The 18367-nt window shown below is 36.0% G+C and overlaps 1 protein-coding gene across 1 annotated transcript; it reads left to right on the forward strand.

The window, feature by feature from the left end:
* Positions 1-1640: 1640 nt before the first annotated feature.
* LOC129243125 (UPF0389 protein CG9231) lies at positions 1641-14502 on the forward strand. Its single transcript, XM_054880275.1, has 2 exons — positions 1641-1924; positions 14271-14502. Exons 1-2 carry the CDS (start codon positions 1737-1739, stop codon positions 14458-14460), a joined length of 378 nt encoding a protein of 125 aa, XP_054736250.1. The 5' UTR covers positions 1641-1736; the 3' UTR covers positions 14461-14502.
* Positions 14503-18367: the final 3865 nt, after the last annotated feature.

Raw genomic sequence — 18367 nt, forward strand, 5'->3', positions numbered from 1 at the left:
GTTCCAAACTGCACTAAGAAGTCAAATGCATAATGCTGACCTGGGAAATATCATGGAAGCGAAATAGGCTGGAGAGAGACCAACTTAAAACTGAAATGGGAAGCGAAAGTTCTGTTGGTAAGTCGTATTGGGTACAGTGGGCTAGACCTAAAATAATTGTTAGAGTTCTGCATCGTGTATGGGGAAGTGAAGGTGGAAACCGTTCCCATGATCTAACTATAGATCCCAAATCCAGAATCACGTCTATATTAGAGGAACTCCACAATGGGCCAAGTGGAAGTCACCTGGATATCCTTAAATCGCTGGAGAAAATTAAGTTGCGGTTTTACTCAGTAATTGTTGACAATCAGTAGCCGAATGAATTTGAAATTGCGCGGAGTGTATGGCAGCGAAAGGTCCGAAGCAGAAAAGACATTACAGCAATACAACGTATGTTCACCAATTGAGCGAGTGGCCATGTTGCAGACCCTTTTCCAACAAGTGATTCCGGCAATAAATACCGGGTATCTCGGTTTGGAGTTCATTTTGAGTTGCATTCAGACAAAGGAAGGAAATTGGAATCCACAGTATTCAAAGAAATGTGTTGCTTTTTGGGAATTAAGAAAACACGTACAACACTCTTACAACCCCAATCAAATGGAATGGTCGAATAATTAGGATAAACACATCCAAATGTTCCTGTTACACTCTCATGAGACGCAGCATACCCAGCTGAAGAGTAACAAGATGAAGGACTGACAAAGAGAGAAAGGGATTTCGCAAAAACTGCACAGGGAAAAGTTAAAGTGGTGCGTCTGGAAAGATTGGCTTCATTTAGATCGAAAGATTTGGTGTCTAATCGGGACCATCAGACTTAAGCGAATGGAACTGTTATAAGTAGTAGTATCTAAGCGAAGTATCCCGAATATTCTAGCAACAATAACGAACGCGAGGCCAAAACACAAATTGAATTAGTCTTGATGTCTACCGCTATATGATTTAGAAGAAGACGACAGGTTGCTAGTAAGCTACTGCTACAACAGAACTCGCTGGAAGATGTGAGCTGCTAGATCTAGAAATTATGATGGTTATTAAACACATGTAATCCGCCAAATCAACTCCTGGAGTAGCCCTTAACGACTTATTTACAGTTGGTCCTACAATCCAGCGTGATTTAACATCGTTATTGCTCAACTTCAGACGATATCATATTGGTCTCTGTGGCGACATTGTTGAAATGTATAAAATAATCCGTGCTCCACCTGTCACATTATAGAGTCCACACTGACACCTATGGTGCCGCTGCAGCCTCTTCTTTCCTCCTATTTGTAACGTGTGTTTTGTTGTGGCTCTGCAAATGAGGGACCTACAATTTTAAGCTGATAGTTTTTTATGAGGAGCTTTTTCATTGCAGAAATACGCTTGGGGTTTTGCCATTGCATTACTTTTGCTTTCATTTAGTGTTTCATACTTGGAGAATGGTACTAAGCCTTGCGGTTACGGTCCCCGCAATTCAACATATGCTACCATTTGGTCCACCCCACAGAGAGCGGACTTGTGATTCACGCACTCGAAACCTTCCAATTTGTCTCATCTGTGAATAGCCATTGTGGAAAACGTGTCGATACTCGATTATAAAACAAAAGTATCGAGTATATACTAAAACTTGCATGAGTTGATTTTTCACTAGTTGGGTTACGTGCAAAGGAGCAAAGGTTTTATAATTAAAGCAATTTAATTTTAATTGCGATACGAAGATGTTTGGAGTACTTGATTCAATTGTAAAAGGAACAAAGTACTCCATTGGAGAGTTTAGACTCCGAAGATCGTTTGGACAGGAGACTGGTAAACCAATTCATGGGTATGCCCCCAACAACCTTGAAAAACGGTTCTTAGTATGGAGTGGAAAGTACAAAACTGTTGATGAAATTCCGCCGTATGTGAGGTAAGTGTTTTCTTTCCTCGAGAAAATATGGCGTGTATCCCATCTTAAATCTGAAAACTGCATTATCTGGAGGCTGATAGTTTTTTATGTTCGGCCCAGTAGTTGTAATTTATTTAACTTGCTATTTTCAATTCGTAACGGTATTAATTTCATAAATTTTTTAATTTTGCGTTGGCTTTCCATTGCTACCACGATAAATTTGCATCTAATGTATATAAGTGCGTGGATGGAATTTAAAAATTACAACACAAATGTGGTCACTATATTAGCCTTTAGATTTATAGTACTTTTTCTAAATTACCATTAAGAACTAGTAGCAATATTTGACGTAAAAATGCTTAATTTTTGCATAAGCTTGATAAAATACCCAATTACAAACGCTTATTTTACTTAAATACATACACAGGAAAGTAACCATATTCACTTATAAACACTCTTTATTAATTCAAGATTTGATTTAAATCTATTTACTCAATAATATTAGGAATTTTATTAAAATTTTATTATCACAAATGGTCTTCTAAACTTTGTAATACCGTGAAAAATAAATGTGCGAGACGCACCGTCAAAGGAGCGATAGTGAGAAAACAATAAAGCGAAACCGAAAAACCCCAGCCAACCAACAATTAGGTTCGATAGAACTTTTCTAGATTTTAAAAGATTTAAATTAACTTTTTGCCTTCGATTATTCATTATTTTCAAAAATAGTGAAAATTTGGGCAAAACTTTCCATTACTACCAGGATATATTTGAATGGGGTGCAGAGGAGGGGGGGCGTGGCACCACCCACTACGCCTATTAGAGAGCAAGGTCACACCATCATAACTGTGAAAGTCCCAACCTCCTAGGGTCCCTATAAAACCCCCAGGAGAAGTTTAAAAATTAGGTTTTTGCCGACCGCATTTGCGGTATGAGTGCCGCTGGCGAAAATTTGGGCTAAAAATTATCCGATTTTGCCCTATTTCACTATTTATAAAAACATGTATGTATGTATATTTAAAATCAAAAAAGCGCCGCAGGCGAAAATTTGAACGAAAAATCGCGCGATTTTTATTCCAAATTTTCAGAATTTGTAAAAATATTTGTTTTTGTAACACATATGTATATTTGAAAATTTTATCGCGCGATTTTTGTTCCAAATTTTCAGTATTTGTAAAAATATGTTGTTTTGTAATATGTATGTATCGCGCGATTTTTATTCCAAATTTTCAGTATTTGTAAAAATATTTGTTTTTGTAACACATATGTATATTTGAAAACATAAAAGCGCCGCAGGTGAAAACTTGGACCAAAAATCGCGCGATTTTTATTCCAAATTTTCAGTATTTGTAAAAATATTTAGTTTTGTAATATGTATGTATGTATGTATATTCGAAATCAAAAAAGCGCTACTATAAATAATAAAAATAATAAAAGAATTGTTCCCTTTTGGTTGACTGGGTTTTTCTTATTTCGCTTTGTTCTTCTCTCTCTCATCGTTCGTTTGACAGTTCGCTCCTCACATTTATTCTGCACGGTATTACGCATGATTCAATTATACAAGGTTAAGTAAAGTTTGACAACTGATTTCGGATGCTACTTAATCCATTGATGCAATTTGGAAGCAAGGGAAAAAAGGGCATAAGTTTATCCCCTTTCTGAAAATGTAGTAAAAAATGGAAAAAGGTCGTTGTAAGCCATAGAATAATTTTATGTTATTTTATAAGTGGTACTTAATTATTTATATTTTTACCTTAACTATTCCCATGGATTTGTGTCATATATATATGTATTTTGACCATGTATCGGATTGGAATCTATATGTGCCATTTGTAAACGTAAATGTAAACGTTGTAACTTCAAAGAAGTGCTGCATGATTTTACTCATTTTTTTCTTTTCACTTCGTCTTTGGGAACATGAACAAACTTAACTTTCTCTTTTTTCCACGTTTTGTGGCACAAAACACAGCTTGGTTTTGGCATATTTCGTGTGTTAAAAGATTCAATCCAAAAATTAATAGTAAAGAAAACACAGGCATTTTTGATAAAATCTTCCCCGAGAATTGTTAAGAAAAATGTAGTGTTTTGCGTGTTTTCCTTTATTGTACTTTAAATATAAACAAAGTATTCTAAAAATTTCAATTTTATTAATTTACTTAAATGTTATTTCACGAAAAATCTTAAGCTATATTATTAAAAATGAAGCACTTCAAGAAATCTTTTTTTGCGTTTATTTTCTTTTTCTTTGGCATTTTTTTTTTCTTATAATTTACTTAAATGATTACTAAATATATTAAGCCAAGCAATTTTTTTTTTTTTTTGAAATGTCAAACTGCTAAAAACTTTGTAGACCAGAAATATTAATAGCAACACTCGTATGTTTCTGTGGTCAAAAATGCTAAGTGTCAGTGTTATTTTTTGTCACAGAAATCATGCTTACGTGGATAAATGCCTGTTATTTAAAACTGGGTTCTTTTTTTTTTTGATGAAACGCAAAGTGTTGGTGGCAGGGCTCTAATCACACCTGTGTATATAAATTTTAAGCAGTTATTAAAAAAAATCAGATTGATAATCTGCAACGAAAGATGTACCTAAAAGTGGCTATGTGGCAGCTATTTATCAAAGGTCCCAAAACTTCAAATGCAATTAATGCAATGTAATTTTCACAGAACTTTCAATAGAATTGAAAGATGCGAAAGTCTAAGCAAAATGGAATAGGCAAAACAGTATTGCCTGCTAACTTTTTCAGCAAAAGTTTTAATTTCTACGCTTTTGAGTACTTTTTCTTTAGAATTTCCTCTGAAATAAAAAGTAGCTTTTCCAAGAGGACAACACGGATTTATTAAGTAGCTTCAAGATGGCTAACACAGGGTGAAAATTAGGCTACTTACATCACCTTTAATTATTGCTTCATGGTATTACGAACGTTTAGAAGAACATTTATAATAATAGAATTTTAATAGAATTTGGAGTATTATTTAGTAAAAATAGCTTTAAATCGAATCTTCATTTAATAAAGAATGTTTATAAGTGAATTTTTTATTTTTCCGTGTTTGTATTTAAGTGAAATAATCGACTGTAATAGGGCATTTTACCAAGCTTATGCAAAAATTAAGCATTTTTAACGTTAAATATTGCTACTATATTAGTTTTTAATGGTAATTTAGAAAAAGAACTATATTATTATTAGAAGGCCATTACGCACTGCGACCAGAGTTGATCTATTGTGAAGGCCTATTTTGTAACCCTAGAGTTTTAGGCTTTTTAGAAATTTTAGCACAGTTTTGGGTTTGTTGTTCCAAAGATTGCATGGAGATACTACGGTACCACCAAGGTGGTGAAGTCTTTGTCTGCCCAACGCAGGACATTCACAAAGCACATGTTCTGAGCTTTCTATGTCCATTTCGCAAAAGCGGCAGACATTGGTCTCGGATAGACCAATCTTATTTAGATGGTACCTCAGGCTGCAGTGACCTGTAAGGTATCCAGTTAAAAGACGCAGATCTACTCTGTTTAGTGAGAGAAGTTTGTCAGATATTCCTTTGTTGGGACTTATGAATAGTTTAGCTTGACGCTGACCGGCACAGTTTAGCCAGTGTGCGGCAAGTTTTCTTTCTTCCCATTTCCTAAGGAATTCATTTATGTGGCCTTTTGTTAGTCCACAGAAAGGCTCAGGACCAGTAAGTTGCATATTTGCTCCTTGTTTTGCAAGGTCATCAGCCATTTCATTTCCCTCATGTCCTTCATGTCCCGGAATCCAACATAGTGTTACTGTGTTGAGGTTTCCTAACGTATTTAGAAGGTTTAGGCAATCATTTACTAATTTAGAGGTGATAGTTGTTGATAGAAGGGCTTTTAGAGCCGCTTGGCTATCTGAAAGTATGTAGATGTGAGTACCTCTCATTTTCCTGCTAAGACATTCTCTCACACATATTTCGATGGCATGTATTTCTGCCTGGAATATAGTTGGGTAGGATCCCATCGGAATCGATTTTTTGAATTTAGGCCCATTGATTCCTGCCCCTGTTCTACCATTTTCCAATTTGGACCCATCAGTAAACCATAGCTGGGAGCCAGGTCTGAAAGTGATAGAGTTAGTTCTCCAGTCTGTTCGTTCATTGGTTATAACTTGGAAGTTCCTGAAGAGTATTGGTTTGGGTGATAGTATATCATCCCTATGAAGAATGGGACTGTGTAGGAAGTCTTCTAAGATCTTTAAATGTCCTTTCATATTCCCACTTTTAAGTTCAGATATACCTTTTAGTCTTAAGGCACTCGAGCGAGCTTCCCTTTCAATTAGAATTGGAAGCGGTGGTATGTTCAGGAGCACACCCAATGCATCCGTGGGACACGTTTTCATAGCCCCTGTAATGCCAACACATACCAGGCGATGCAGTTTGCTTAATTCGTTTGCCGCCTTTCTTTGCTTGACCTTGGGCCACCATGCTAAAGATGCATAGGTGACTATGGGTTTTACAACTGTGGTAAAAAGAACTATAAATCGAAAGGCTAATATAGTGGCTGCATTTGTGTTATAATTTTTAAATTCGATTCACGTACTTAGACATTATAAGCAAAATTTGGACCAAAAAAATCGCGATAAAATAATATTTTCATAAAAAGTGAAAATTTTGAATACAAAATCGAGCGATGAACAAGGCGTAATCACATAACCTTAATTTGTAAATTTTGCCGCCTATTTCTCATTTCTGCTGAACCTAGGAACAAAATTGTAGAGCAATACTCAATATTAATAATAAAATGCGGCTTGATGATCACATTACATAATTTTAAAGTGCTATCAATTGAGAATATTTTTCTTATTCTACGAAAAAACCAGTCTTCTTGGCAATTTCACCAGTGTTCTTTGGCTTTCATAATTCAGATTTCTATCTATAACTATCCCTAAGTACTTCATTTCATCAACTTTTTCTATTGTTTTATTATCTATGATTACATCTTCATTTGAATTTCCATTTATTATGATAGTCTTAGTTTGCAAACATTAAGTTTCAACTTGTAAATTTTCAAATACAGGGTGGGCCAAATAAGACCTAAGCACAAATAACTTTTTTTTATTTTTTGACACATTTATTTTTTTCTTTTTGTAGGTTATAATTGAATTGTTGGAAATTTATTATGGAACCCTACAGTACAACATAACGCGTTTAAATTATCGAGTTTTTCTATTCTTGTCAACGATCAATTGTTTAAATAGTTATGTCAACAAACAAAACTGTAGATTGTGGGGCTCTGAAAAACCAAGGGCAACACACCAACATCAGTTGCACCCATATTATATAAATATTCGAGACGAAATACTGAGCCTTCAACCAGAAACATTATGTGGTGTAAGGGAAAACGCGTTAAAAAGAGCCAATCTTTGTATCGAGAAAAATGGTGAACATTTGTCTGATGTAATATTTCATACATAATTTTCATAAAATATATTCCATGTATAAAAACCATTAACCAAAATAAATGATTATTGCAAAAGTTATTTGTGTTTAACATTAGTAGGTCTTATTTGGCCCACCATGTACTTGTCTATGTTTTTTAAATTAGTGTTTATTCTTCCAATGTATTCGTGCGTTGAACTACCTGTTGTTTGTATACAGTATAGTGTCATCAGCAAATTGGCAGATCTCGACTCCACGTAAACCTTTTTCCACATCATTGATGTATAATAAAATGGAAAGAATAGAAGTGTTCCCAGCACCGCCCTTGAGGTACTCCAACGCAATGGGTTTCTGGTCAGACATCCAATTCGATATCCCTGTACACTGCCTTCTGTTGCTTAAGTAGCTTTCGAACCATTTTCGTTGAACTCCTTGTATTCCGTATTTGGTAATTTTTTTATTAGAATGTTTCTGTCGATTGTTTCGAATGCTCTCTTAAAGTCTAGGAAGACATCCACTATACGCTAATGTGATCAATGATCACTAAGTAATTGGAGGATCGTTCCACGTAAAAATACTACAATAATAATAATACAGCGCACGCTCGATAACGTGAACTAATTCAAACCAAGGCAGTTCACGTTAACAAAAGGGTTCACGTTTTGGAATGCCCAAAAAGACTAAGTAAATATATTTTTTCACATTTAGATTTACATTTTATTCTTGTTTTCGTTACATATTAATTGAAAATTAAGTCATACGATGGTTTTATTTAAAAAAAATAGTCACCTTTTTTTTGTATCTTCTGTTTTTCTAAAACTTGAAGCACAGTTTTCTCCATTAACCGTCTTAGCACACTCATATCATTTTGATCGACGTCTTCATGACCAGCCCACATTAACGCTTGTTGAAAATTTCAACTGCTGCAGTCGGCTTAATTTCCTGCAGTTGCTCTGATACGCTGTCATCATCGGATTCGTCCTCTTGTTGATGATCGTCATCATACATATCTGCGAACACGAACGAACCTCAGGATTTAAACTACTAAGGAGATCGACGGTATTGCTCATCAAGGTGCGAAGTTCACTTTCCATTTTTCTTTTAAAACCGCCAACGGAATATTATCTTCGGGATCATCATTGTTTACCGCAAAATTTAGAATACTGTTCCAGCACTTAGCTAATGTTGCTTCACCAACACGAAACCAAGCCGCATCCAAAAGATTTATAGCTGTTTTTAAGATAAACAGTCGAAGCCGAAAGCATATATCACTTTTTTTGCGTTTGCCCAATTTACAAAAACATCCGTGCACTTTATTTTGTTGAACAAATTTTAGATTTAGCGAAAGTGATAACCCTCTTAGGGGGGCGCAACTATTATATATATATATATATTAAATATATATATTATATATAAATATATATATTATATATAAATATATATATATATATAAATATATAATATATATATATATATATATTATTAGGGTAGGCATGAACTCCATTATATGAGCCGAAGAAAAATTCTGATAATGGCGTTATGTCAACACTCCTCCCATTCTTTTACCTAATTTGATCGTTATTCGAGGAAGCCTTGGTGTTGGCAGGCTTAAGGGGACAGATACCTGTAAACGGCCATATATTCACTGAGTTTCATTATAATTATTTAAAATGAAGAAGTTAATATATTTTTTTTTTAAATTGGCATACAGTTTATTTATACATTAAAATAATATAATTTTTTTTTTTATTTTAATAATTTAAAATGGTGGATGTACACTCAATTCTTCCAGGAAGTTCGCAGCGGAGCTTCTCAATAGGCGGGCATTGTAGCATCGGCGTCAGTGACCTGAATACAAAAAACCAAAAATTTTTTTGTTTTTAATGTCATAATTTCTATATAAATTAACAATAAATGGAAACAAAATTCGCGGAATAAAATGCTTAAAAAAAAATGAATTTTGGCCGAATTTTTCTACTATTTTTGCTTCGAAAAAATTATTTTTTCGAAAAATTTTCGAAAACTTGAAACACACAGAAAGTAATATCATAAAAAAGATGTGTGCAAAATTTCAGGGAGATCGGTCAATAACTTTTCGGGTAATCGTGTGCGCCAATTTGAAAAATAAAGTTTTGAGAAAAACGTATCTAAAGTTTGAATACGTAACTATACCTCTCCCAGCGCTCGAACGCAAAGAATAGAGTCGTCACGGTTGACGATCTATAATATAAGAAATACTTAAATTTACGTTCTAAAAATTTTTTGACATATTCATAAAAGACTATATTAACATTTTGTGAAAAAAAAAGTTTTTTTTCGAAATTTTACAGGTATCTGTCCCCTTAAGCACCGCGCGACAAGCACATGTGTTGGTGGAGGGTGTATAAAAATTGTGGCAATAATCCGGTTTCGAGGTGTATCATGCAGTTTGGGTTGTTGGACGGCAAAAATGTTACTGTTTTTCTTCTCAACTTACTCAAACCTTCCAACCCTCCAATTTCCGTTCTATAAAACATGATAGACCTGGAGGCTGCCTCAAATATTTTCAGTTGCAGTATTTAGAAGTATATTTATATATTTACTTTGGTAGTAACTATGAGATCTAAAGCCTGGAGGCTGCCTCAAAGATTTTCAGTTGCAGCATTTAGAAGTATGGTAGTAACTATGAAATCTAAAACACCGCAGATAAAGATTAGCTGACTCATAGTTGACGTCATACCACGCACAGCAACATCGGCGTACTATATATTCATCGTTTGAACCGCTATAAACATCGTTGTATGACACCAAGGCAATAGTTAGTCCCTACTTGTGATCTGTTCCTGCTTGTGACCTCCAAGCTCACGCTTCAACTGTCACCAAATGGGTCATAGACATAAAAAATGCCTATGTTAAAATGATAAAAGCAAAGCAATGGGTAAGTGTACTTTAGTAATCCAAATCGAATCAGACACGTGCATTTTACAATATTTTTTTCTCTTTTTGACTCCGGTAGTCCGATTAATTTAGTCTATTCCACTACTACCCGACGTGCTAAACGCGCAACAAGTTTTTCAAAATGATTCTCTTAATTGTGAAATAACACATTATATATAAATCCGCATACATCCTTTGTAATATGTATCTGGAATCTGTTAAAAGCAAATATAAGTATATATTTTTTCTCAACAAGAAAAAAATGTTATCAGACCATTCTGGGTGGCATTTAGGTTATTCGTTTTCGTATCATCGATTTTTACTTTCAGTGATAGTTTGATCTTTCGACAAGCTGCAGCTGCGATTTTAAAGCTGCATTCGACAGCACGAAAAAGATTTTTCTACATGCCGCGATGATTGAATTTGGTATCCCCCCGAGCCGTTTGATCCCAAATGAGTTTTCAGTCTGTCGTGCGATTTTTTTAACCAGATTGTGGAAAAGATCGTGCGAGCCACAGTTTTTTATGTTGGCCTTAACAACCGCCCTGTTAGTTCTGCTTTTTTTTACTGGATAAAGAAGCAAAGCGAACGAAAACAAAATGAAGTATCTCCTGTCATCAAACAAACGCGTCGTATCGGCACCCGCGAACTTATTTCCATTACTTTTGCAATCCACCTTCCAAAAAGTATACTCAAAGGTTATTAATCAACATGAAACAATCAAAGGTTGTTTAGGGTTTCTTATTCCCAAGACATTTTAGAATTTGGTGAAATAGTATTTTGTAATATTGGTAATATCAACCATTGTTGGCTGAGCAAGACAAAAAGATTCTTCATTAAAAACTAATTCATTGTGCTGAGATACTGAAATACCTATTGCGGAAGCATTATCCGGTTCTATCTACATATTTCAATATTGTCACTATCAACAAAGTCATTTTTGATACACTATAAACAAAACATTTATATGCATCGCAAACGCAAATCGTTCATTACGTTCATTACCTTGTTCGTTTGTTGCTTTTGGTCTCGGCGTGGGTCATATTATCTTCTATAGAAGCTTCAGTGTTGACACAACTTGGCAAAAGGAGTAAGACATGTATCCGCTTCGACTAAATGCGCTGATTTTAGCGTGTAAATGCTTATTCTTGCAGTTTTGTTTCCCATTACCATGTCGAGGTATTTGCTAAAGTGTTTCACGACTACGAATGGGCCACCATACTGCTGTTTCAGTGACTTTGTTCTTGGCTTAGTTTGCTATTGGTACGGGTTTCAGGCTGGTTATTGTGTTCCTTAGTTTTTCCAGAAAAACACTTTCCGTGTACTCGGGTTTGCTATCGTAGAATTCTCTGAGCAAATTAAGGTTTTCGTCATATAGGGAAACTAAATGTGCAACTTTCTTGATGCCAAACACTTCAGGTTAAGAACATATCTACCATCCACGAGCAAATGGCCTTCCTGTTACGCCGAAGTGTGATATCCAGCCGTGTAAAGACGCTTTTGGAACGCCTCAGGCCAACAAGGAAAACGGTCAATGCACGTTAAACAGTATTTGAAGCCTTCCGAGAAAGGCAATAGTCGATTTATGTAAATTTTTTTATACCGAAATAATTGACTGGGTACCCGAAATTCTTCAAGCGAAGTAGGTACCATCAGGGACGATACCATCTTGCTGACATATTTCATGTGTGGCCAGACAAATCGTGCAGGCATGAACTTAATTGTTGATTTTTTGTCTGGGTAGCCCGCGCTATATATATAGACTTAAACGGTTGCTTACGAAATTTTTTTGGAACGGTCGCTCATGCTTCGTTGTGGTTTTAACTGGAGTAAACTAAAGGTCATTAGCTGCTCGAGTTCTCAATCGTCCCTCTGCTCATTTGGCATTTTTTTAACTTGACGTACATTCGCGACAGGGGCTTTGTGGTTTTGAATCACATTGAACACACCATTGTACATATCGCTCGTTTACTGCAAAAGTGTCATTATCCTATAAGCCAACATGGCTTTCACTGCATTCAATTTACTCTACCTACTTAAGTAAAAGTAAAGACATATTTTCAAGTAATGACATACTTTTAAAAGATATCGCCGTAAAGCGTAAAATAAGAGTTTGTGGACATTTCTGCTTACTTATCTAACACATTCTTTTTTTTTCTTTTTGATTATCGTACCGTTGAAGTAAGTCAACGATATGTACAATTCTGTTCGACAAACAGGCTTATTATATTATATTTTCGAAGGGTACATGGGAATTGTGACTTAACAGCCAATAATTACTTCGGAGTTTAATTCCTAGTGCCTTGAACATAAAATAAAGTTTTAATAGAAAAGATGCAGATTTTAATCGTTATAAATATTGTTTCAAAATACAAACTTGCTGTATGCATATGTTAAAATTAAAAATCCAGCCTTACGTTTCTAATGTATAAGTCCAGTTTCTTTGGTTATCTGAAAATACCCGAATATGTAAATTTCAATCTGATGTTATAACTAAATAATATCTCTAGGAGGATGGTTCCATATGTAGAAGTCCACGCAAGTGGAAAAGTTACTGATTGCCATTCACTTGGAAGTAGCTGGACGGTTCTTCACAGCTCACAACTTCCGGGATTAGTTCAAGTATCCTATAGGTAGCTTCCGAATATCCCTTCGGGAGCGAGCCAACGTGAGAAGGCGAAGCGTCTCATGATAGCTGGTTGTGCGTTGGGTTCTGGCCCCGCCACGTGAAAATCCCCCCAATGAAAACACCAACAAATCCTCGGATGAGCACTTCCTATACTGATGACGACCCCTGCAAATAAACTAAGGACTACGATTTGAGGGCACGCACCTGGAATATCCGGTTCCTAAACGGCTGGTTGATGTCCTCGTGAGAGAAAAGGCTCACAACACTGCCATTCAAAGAGGACGGGGCAAGGCAAGGAAAACTTAGGACGGCCGCCGGAGGTCTCGGTGAAACACCAAAATTAAAAAAAGTTTTTTTTTTTAATAGCGGTCGCCCCTCGGCAGGCAATGGCAAACCTCCGAGTGTATTTCTGCCATGAAAAAGCTCCTCATAAAAAGTATCTGCCGTTCGGAGTCGGCTTGAAACTGTAGATCGCTCCTTTTGTGGCACAACATCAAGGCGCACGCCACAAATAGGAGAAGGGCAAAAAACCAACCACCAAAAAAGGATGTATATTATATATTTATATTATATTCAAAAATACTTACATTTTTTTAAATTTAAATACCAACTGCTAATACTACTGTTTAAGAAATTGTTGTCGGAGAGAAACTTACAAGTTTATCCAGCATTTGCGCAGCTGTTCAGAAAAAATGATTGCTAGCGCTAAGAAATTTACTCCAAAAAGCGTAACAAATATAAAAAGCTCCTTCGAATCTAAATTCCTTGAAGGCTATTTCTATTTTTCTACAATTCGTACAGAGTTGTGCCCACGGACTTACATTTTTATTTCCAAACATTTTTTCCAAAATTTTAAGGTTTTGAGGTTAAGCTTATAAGCCTAAAATCCTTTAGTTTCACATGCAAGGCCCTGCCTCTTTGACTGTTATGTCGGCAAGTGTTGAGCACGTATCGGGCCAAACCCTCAATTCGGACTTCTGGCGATCGACTATAATTTCCATAGTGCAGATCTAACTTCAAACTATTGTAATCTTTTCAAACTTTTGCAAAATTGTCTTGGTGGTACAAAACCGGAATTTGCCTTAAAAATTTACAATAGTTAACGAAAAAATCATCGCATATATGTTTTAAATAGGATTATTTTAAATGCTAATTTTGTCGTCAAAATAAAGCGAGCAAATGCCTTGAAGCGATCTGCAACAGCGTTAAAGTTCACCGTAGAGGTAGAGTTTAGAATCGAAGTCTCTCTTCTATAACAACTTATCCCGTGTACCTTTTGGGTGGTGGTGGGATAGATTTTTTTTATTTCATACAGATATTTTCTAATTGATTTACTCATTTTCATTCCATAAAATAAACAAATACATACTCTTATATAGGTATGTATAGTCTTTTTTCTAATTTTTAACATTTTCACTTGCAGCAAAGAGGTCATGGAGCGATGTCGCAACAGAATGCGGATACGGATGTCGAATATAATGATGGCACTTACGGTAGTGGGTTGCTGTATTATGGTATATAGTGGAAAGCAAGCTGCTAAAAGTGGTGATTCTGTAGTCAAACAAAATCTGGATTGGCACAAAAAATATAATGAGGAATCAAAAAAAGTTTAAATTTCGAATGTGCAAATAAAAATATAAAAATAATTTCTCTAACTGTCTTTTTCTTATTCGAAAAATGAGTCCGAACCCAATGAAACACGTGAGTAAGAATGAGCGTGTTTTTACTATGGAAAATGTATGCAGATTTCCATACCAACCCGAATACAAAGGAAATAATTAAGTATCTACTATAATCCATCAATACTCTATGGAATGCATGCTGCCATGGTTAAATTTAATAAATAAGGCTATGTGAGAGTCACTGGAGGTTTCTAGCACTGCTTCAATTTAAGAAAACAGCTGTTGAATTGTGTTTGTTCATTTGACAACCTAAATTGGTTTTTTTCAAACTTGAATTTATTTGCTTTTATCAAATCTACATATACATGGTGAAGTCCAAAATAAACAATATTGGCGTCATAAAAAAGTCTTTGATGGCGCCATATTTTTAATGAGTTAGTGCGTTGGAAGTTATATCCCTAGATGAATTCCAGTGACATTCGGTTCAGTGGAAGCGAAGTTATTGCGTCTAAAGTGTCAGTATGTTTGTGTCATCGGTACAAAAATGAGTTTCGAACAAAGAGCTAATATCAAATATTGTTTTAAAATCGGTAAAAGGTTTAACGAAACATTTGGAATGAATGTGTATGGCGATGATTGTCAATCTCGTGCCAGAGTTCATGAGTGGTTTACACGTTTCAGCGATGGTTGTGAGGACATAAACGAAATGAACATACGGGCTGCCCAAAATCAGTAATCTCCGAAAACCCCATCGAAATTGTTCGTAAATTTATCAAAAATGGAGTTCGTGCCAACGGACCAAACCGTCAATGCAATTTTCTATCTTGGCGTTTTGAAGCGTTTGTTGGTGGTGCATGGTAATGCACCATCTCATCGATCCACTCTTGTGATTGATTTTTTGACTAGAAATCGCATTTTAACCATCAATCATTCCCCGTATTCGCCTGATATGACTCCCTGTGACTTCTATTTATCTGGAAAATTGCGATTGGTCATGAAAGGGAAACGTTTTACTTCCGTAGAGGCCATCCAAAAGGCTTGTACCAACATCCTGAAGAACATTCCCGTCAATGACCTGAAACACTCGAAAAGCTTTTAGATCGCGCAAAACAGTGTATCTAGGTCAGAGAGGACTATTTTGAATAATTAAACTCGAAGTTATAAGAACAAAGCTCCTGCCATTTCTATTTTAGCTCAGTCTTGTTTATTTTGGACTTCACTTTATATATATATATAATTGGGGCGCACAAATCTATACCTCTTATAAAACAAAGTCCCGAAATATCTATGTAATGTAATAACTTCCCACAGAATGCTCCGATTTGAAAGAGATTTTCGATTTTTAAAGTTTAAATATCCGGAAAGGGGCGGTGCAAAATACAAAAATATTGGACAAATTGATAATTGTTTCTCTTATATCAAAAACATGTGAATCGATTGAAATATTTCTTCTTTGTAGAACTTTGGAACAGGGCCATAACAGTTAAAAGTTTTAAAACCTTGCTCCCTAACAGTTATTAGATGAGAAATATTTTTTACCTCGCCGATAAGAGTTATATTCCAACGCTAATTTTTTTCTGTTGCTTGATAACAGTTATATACATATAAATAAATAACTTTTTCGGTGTAAATGCTATATTTTTTTGCTTTCATTATTAAAATTAAAATGGTTATTATGGTGAAATAACACCACCCTGCGGAACACCTTGCTTGATCTTCCCCTGTTTAGATGTATGTTCAAGATAAATCACTGACGAGTGACAACCGCTCTGGTAGTTTTCAGACCATCTCTCAGCCCTGGCGGAAGTGTCGACTGATAAATATCACCTAGTAGCGTGGAATGGCTGACTGTGTCGAAAGCCTTGTTCAGGTCCAACGCTACTAGGACAATCCTCTCGCAGGGGTGGTTTTGGTTAAGCCCACGTCGAAAACCATGCTGTTGCGGTGGTGGGGCCAGCTGTTTCGTGAAGAGTGCGAGTAGGAGAGCTTCAAGTGTCTTCACTACTGGGGAAAGGAGAGTTATCGGGTGATAAGATTCCCCTTGGTTGGCGGGTTTCCCAGGTTTCAGTAGTGGGACCACTCTCCCTGCTTTCCTTGTCAGGGATGGTGAGAGTGGCCAAGGACAGATTGAACACTCTTGTGAGAAATCATACTCCCAATGGTCCCAGGTGCTTCAGCATCAGCGCGTTTAGTCCGTCAGGGCCAATGGCTTTTGATGTTTTTGATTTGTTGATGGCGATGATGAACCTCATCACCGGAGAAAGTAAGTGGCGCACTGTCGTTCGTCAGTTTGTGCAGCCTTCTGGTGGTACGGCGCTTAGATCTGTCGATCGGAGGATGCAGTATAAAAAGTCGGCTGAAATAGCTCACGTATCTCTTCGGGTCCGACGAAGTGCAACCGTTGAAAGTGATATCCACCTTGTCGTTGTGCTTGGTCGGGTTCGACAGGGGCCTAACGGTGGACAAGAACTTTGTGATGAGGTTGCAGGTCTTCAGATGCTCAACCCATTTGGTCCACTTATGTTGATCTACCAGTTGCCGGATCTACGAATTGAGATCCCTTATGGGGGGATCCCCGGGATCGACCTGGCGTATGTGGTCACGCTCGTTTTCTAAAATGGCTGCTTCGGCTGGGAAATGAGAACGAATGTCCTTAAACCTTACAGCAGGAACGAAGCGAGCCGCAGCAGCAATGAGCACCTTGCGGAATGCGCGTTCGCCTGCGTGCACATCGGTGGAGATGGGAAGAGCGGCGAAGGTGTCTTCAGTGAATTCCGTGAACACGGCCCAATTAGCTTTTTTAAAGTTAAAATAGGACCGCTGATTCGCGGAAACAAAGTCGGCAGGTCTCTCAATCGAGACGGTAATGGGCAAGTGGTCTGATGCAAGCAATAGCATAGGTCGCCGGGTTATGCTATTTATCAGACCCGCGCTAGCTATTGTTAGATCAGGCGAGCTGCTGCTTGTTATTTTCTTTTGGTTTTGTGATTTCAGAAATTAATGAAAGGGTAAATAAATGAAATGTATTTTCCACTATAAATTTATATTGTTTTTAATCAATTTAAAAATATTTTTAAGGTATACGCAGACTTTATGGACTATGTGTACATATGTATCAATAGAAATTCTTCTTTAAATTAATGACTTTTTTACTGCTTGCATTTCCTGTTCTTAATTTAGCTCAATAAATATTGATTTGATATTTGTTGAATAGTGATGCCAAATACTTTTACGGATTACCTGGCCATTGTCGATGTGTTTCTTTTTTGTTTTTGCTGTTTGCGCATCTGCAATCTCGAAAGGATATTTTGAGATTTTTTTAAATTCTCTTCTGAAGTTTGCTTTAATTTTTTTTTATTGTTTAAAAGAGAGGCATTTTTAAAATTATGGTTATAAATAGCTGATTAATATTGGTAACTTTCCTAACCAATATACATTTTTTTTAATCGACTTTGAAGTTTCTATATGATTATTAATAAAAGTTTATTTCTGGTTTAGAGTATTAGTTGTTTCGTTCAAAGTTCATTGAAATTTTACTTATGCATAACCCGTTACACCTTTAAACAAACATTTTGTGAAGATAGTTTTGAACACAACAAATAACTGTCCAGAATTCGCTCTCCAAAAAAACAAATATATCCAAAACAGGCTAGGGTCGCCAAATTATTATAGTAAGAGCAGAAAAAAATTTTAAATTTTTATTATCGGCATACCGTTTTACCATTTTATAGAATTTTTTTTATCGGTTTTGCATAAACATAAAACTTCAATTGGAAATTGGAGGAACGTACAATTTCAAGCCGACTCCGAACGGCAGATATTTTTTTTATGAGAAGCTTTTTGATAGCAGAAATACACTCGGAGATTTGGCATTACCTGCTGAGGGGCGACCGCTATT

Source organism: Anastrepha obliqua, chromosome 3 (genome assembly GCF_027943255.1).
Source record: "Anastrepha obliqua isolate idAnaObli1 chromosome 3, idAnaObli1_1.0, whole genome shotgun sequence".
NCBI classification, from domain to species: Eukaryota; Metazoa; Arthropoda; class Insecta; order Diptera; family Tephritidae; genus Anastrepha; species Anastrepha obliqua.

Bases quoted from the DNA above. Each gene is read 5' to 3' on its own strand.
- LOC129243125 (XM_054880275.1), top strand. From the start codon at position 1,737: ATGTTTGGAGTACTTGATTCAATTGTAAAAGGAACAAAGTACTCCATT. The intron at 1,925-14,270 runs GTAAGTGTTTTC...TTTCACTTGCAG, and splicing joins GAAATTCCGCCGTATGTGAG to CAAAGAGGTCATGGAGCGAT.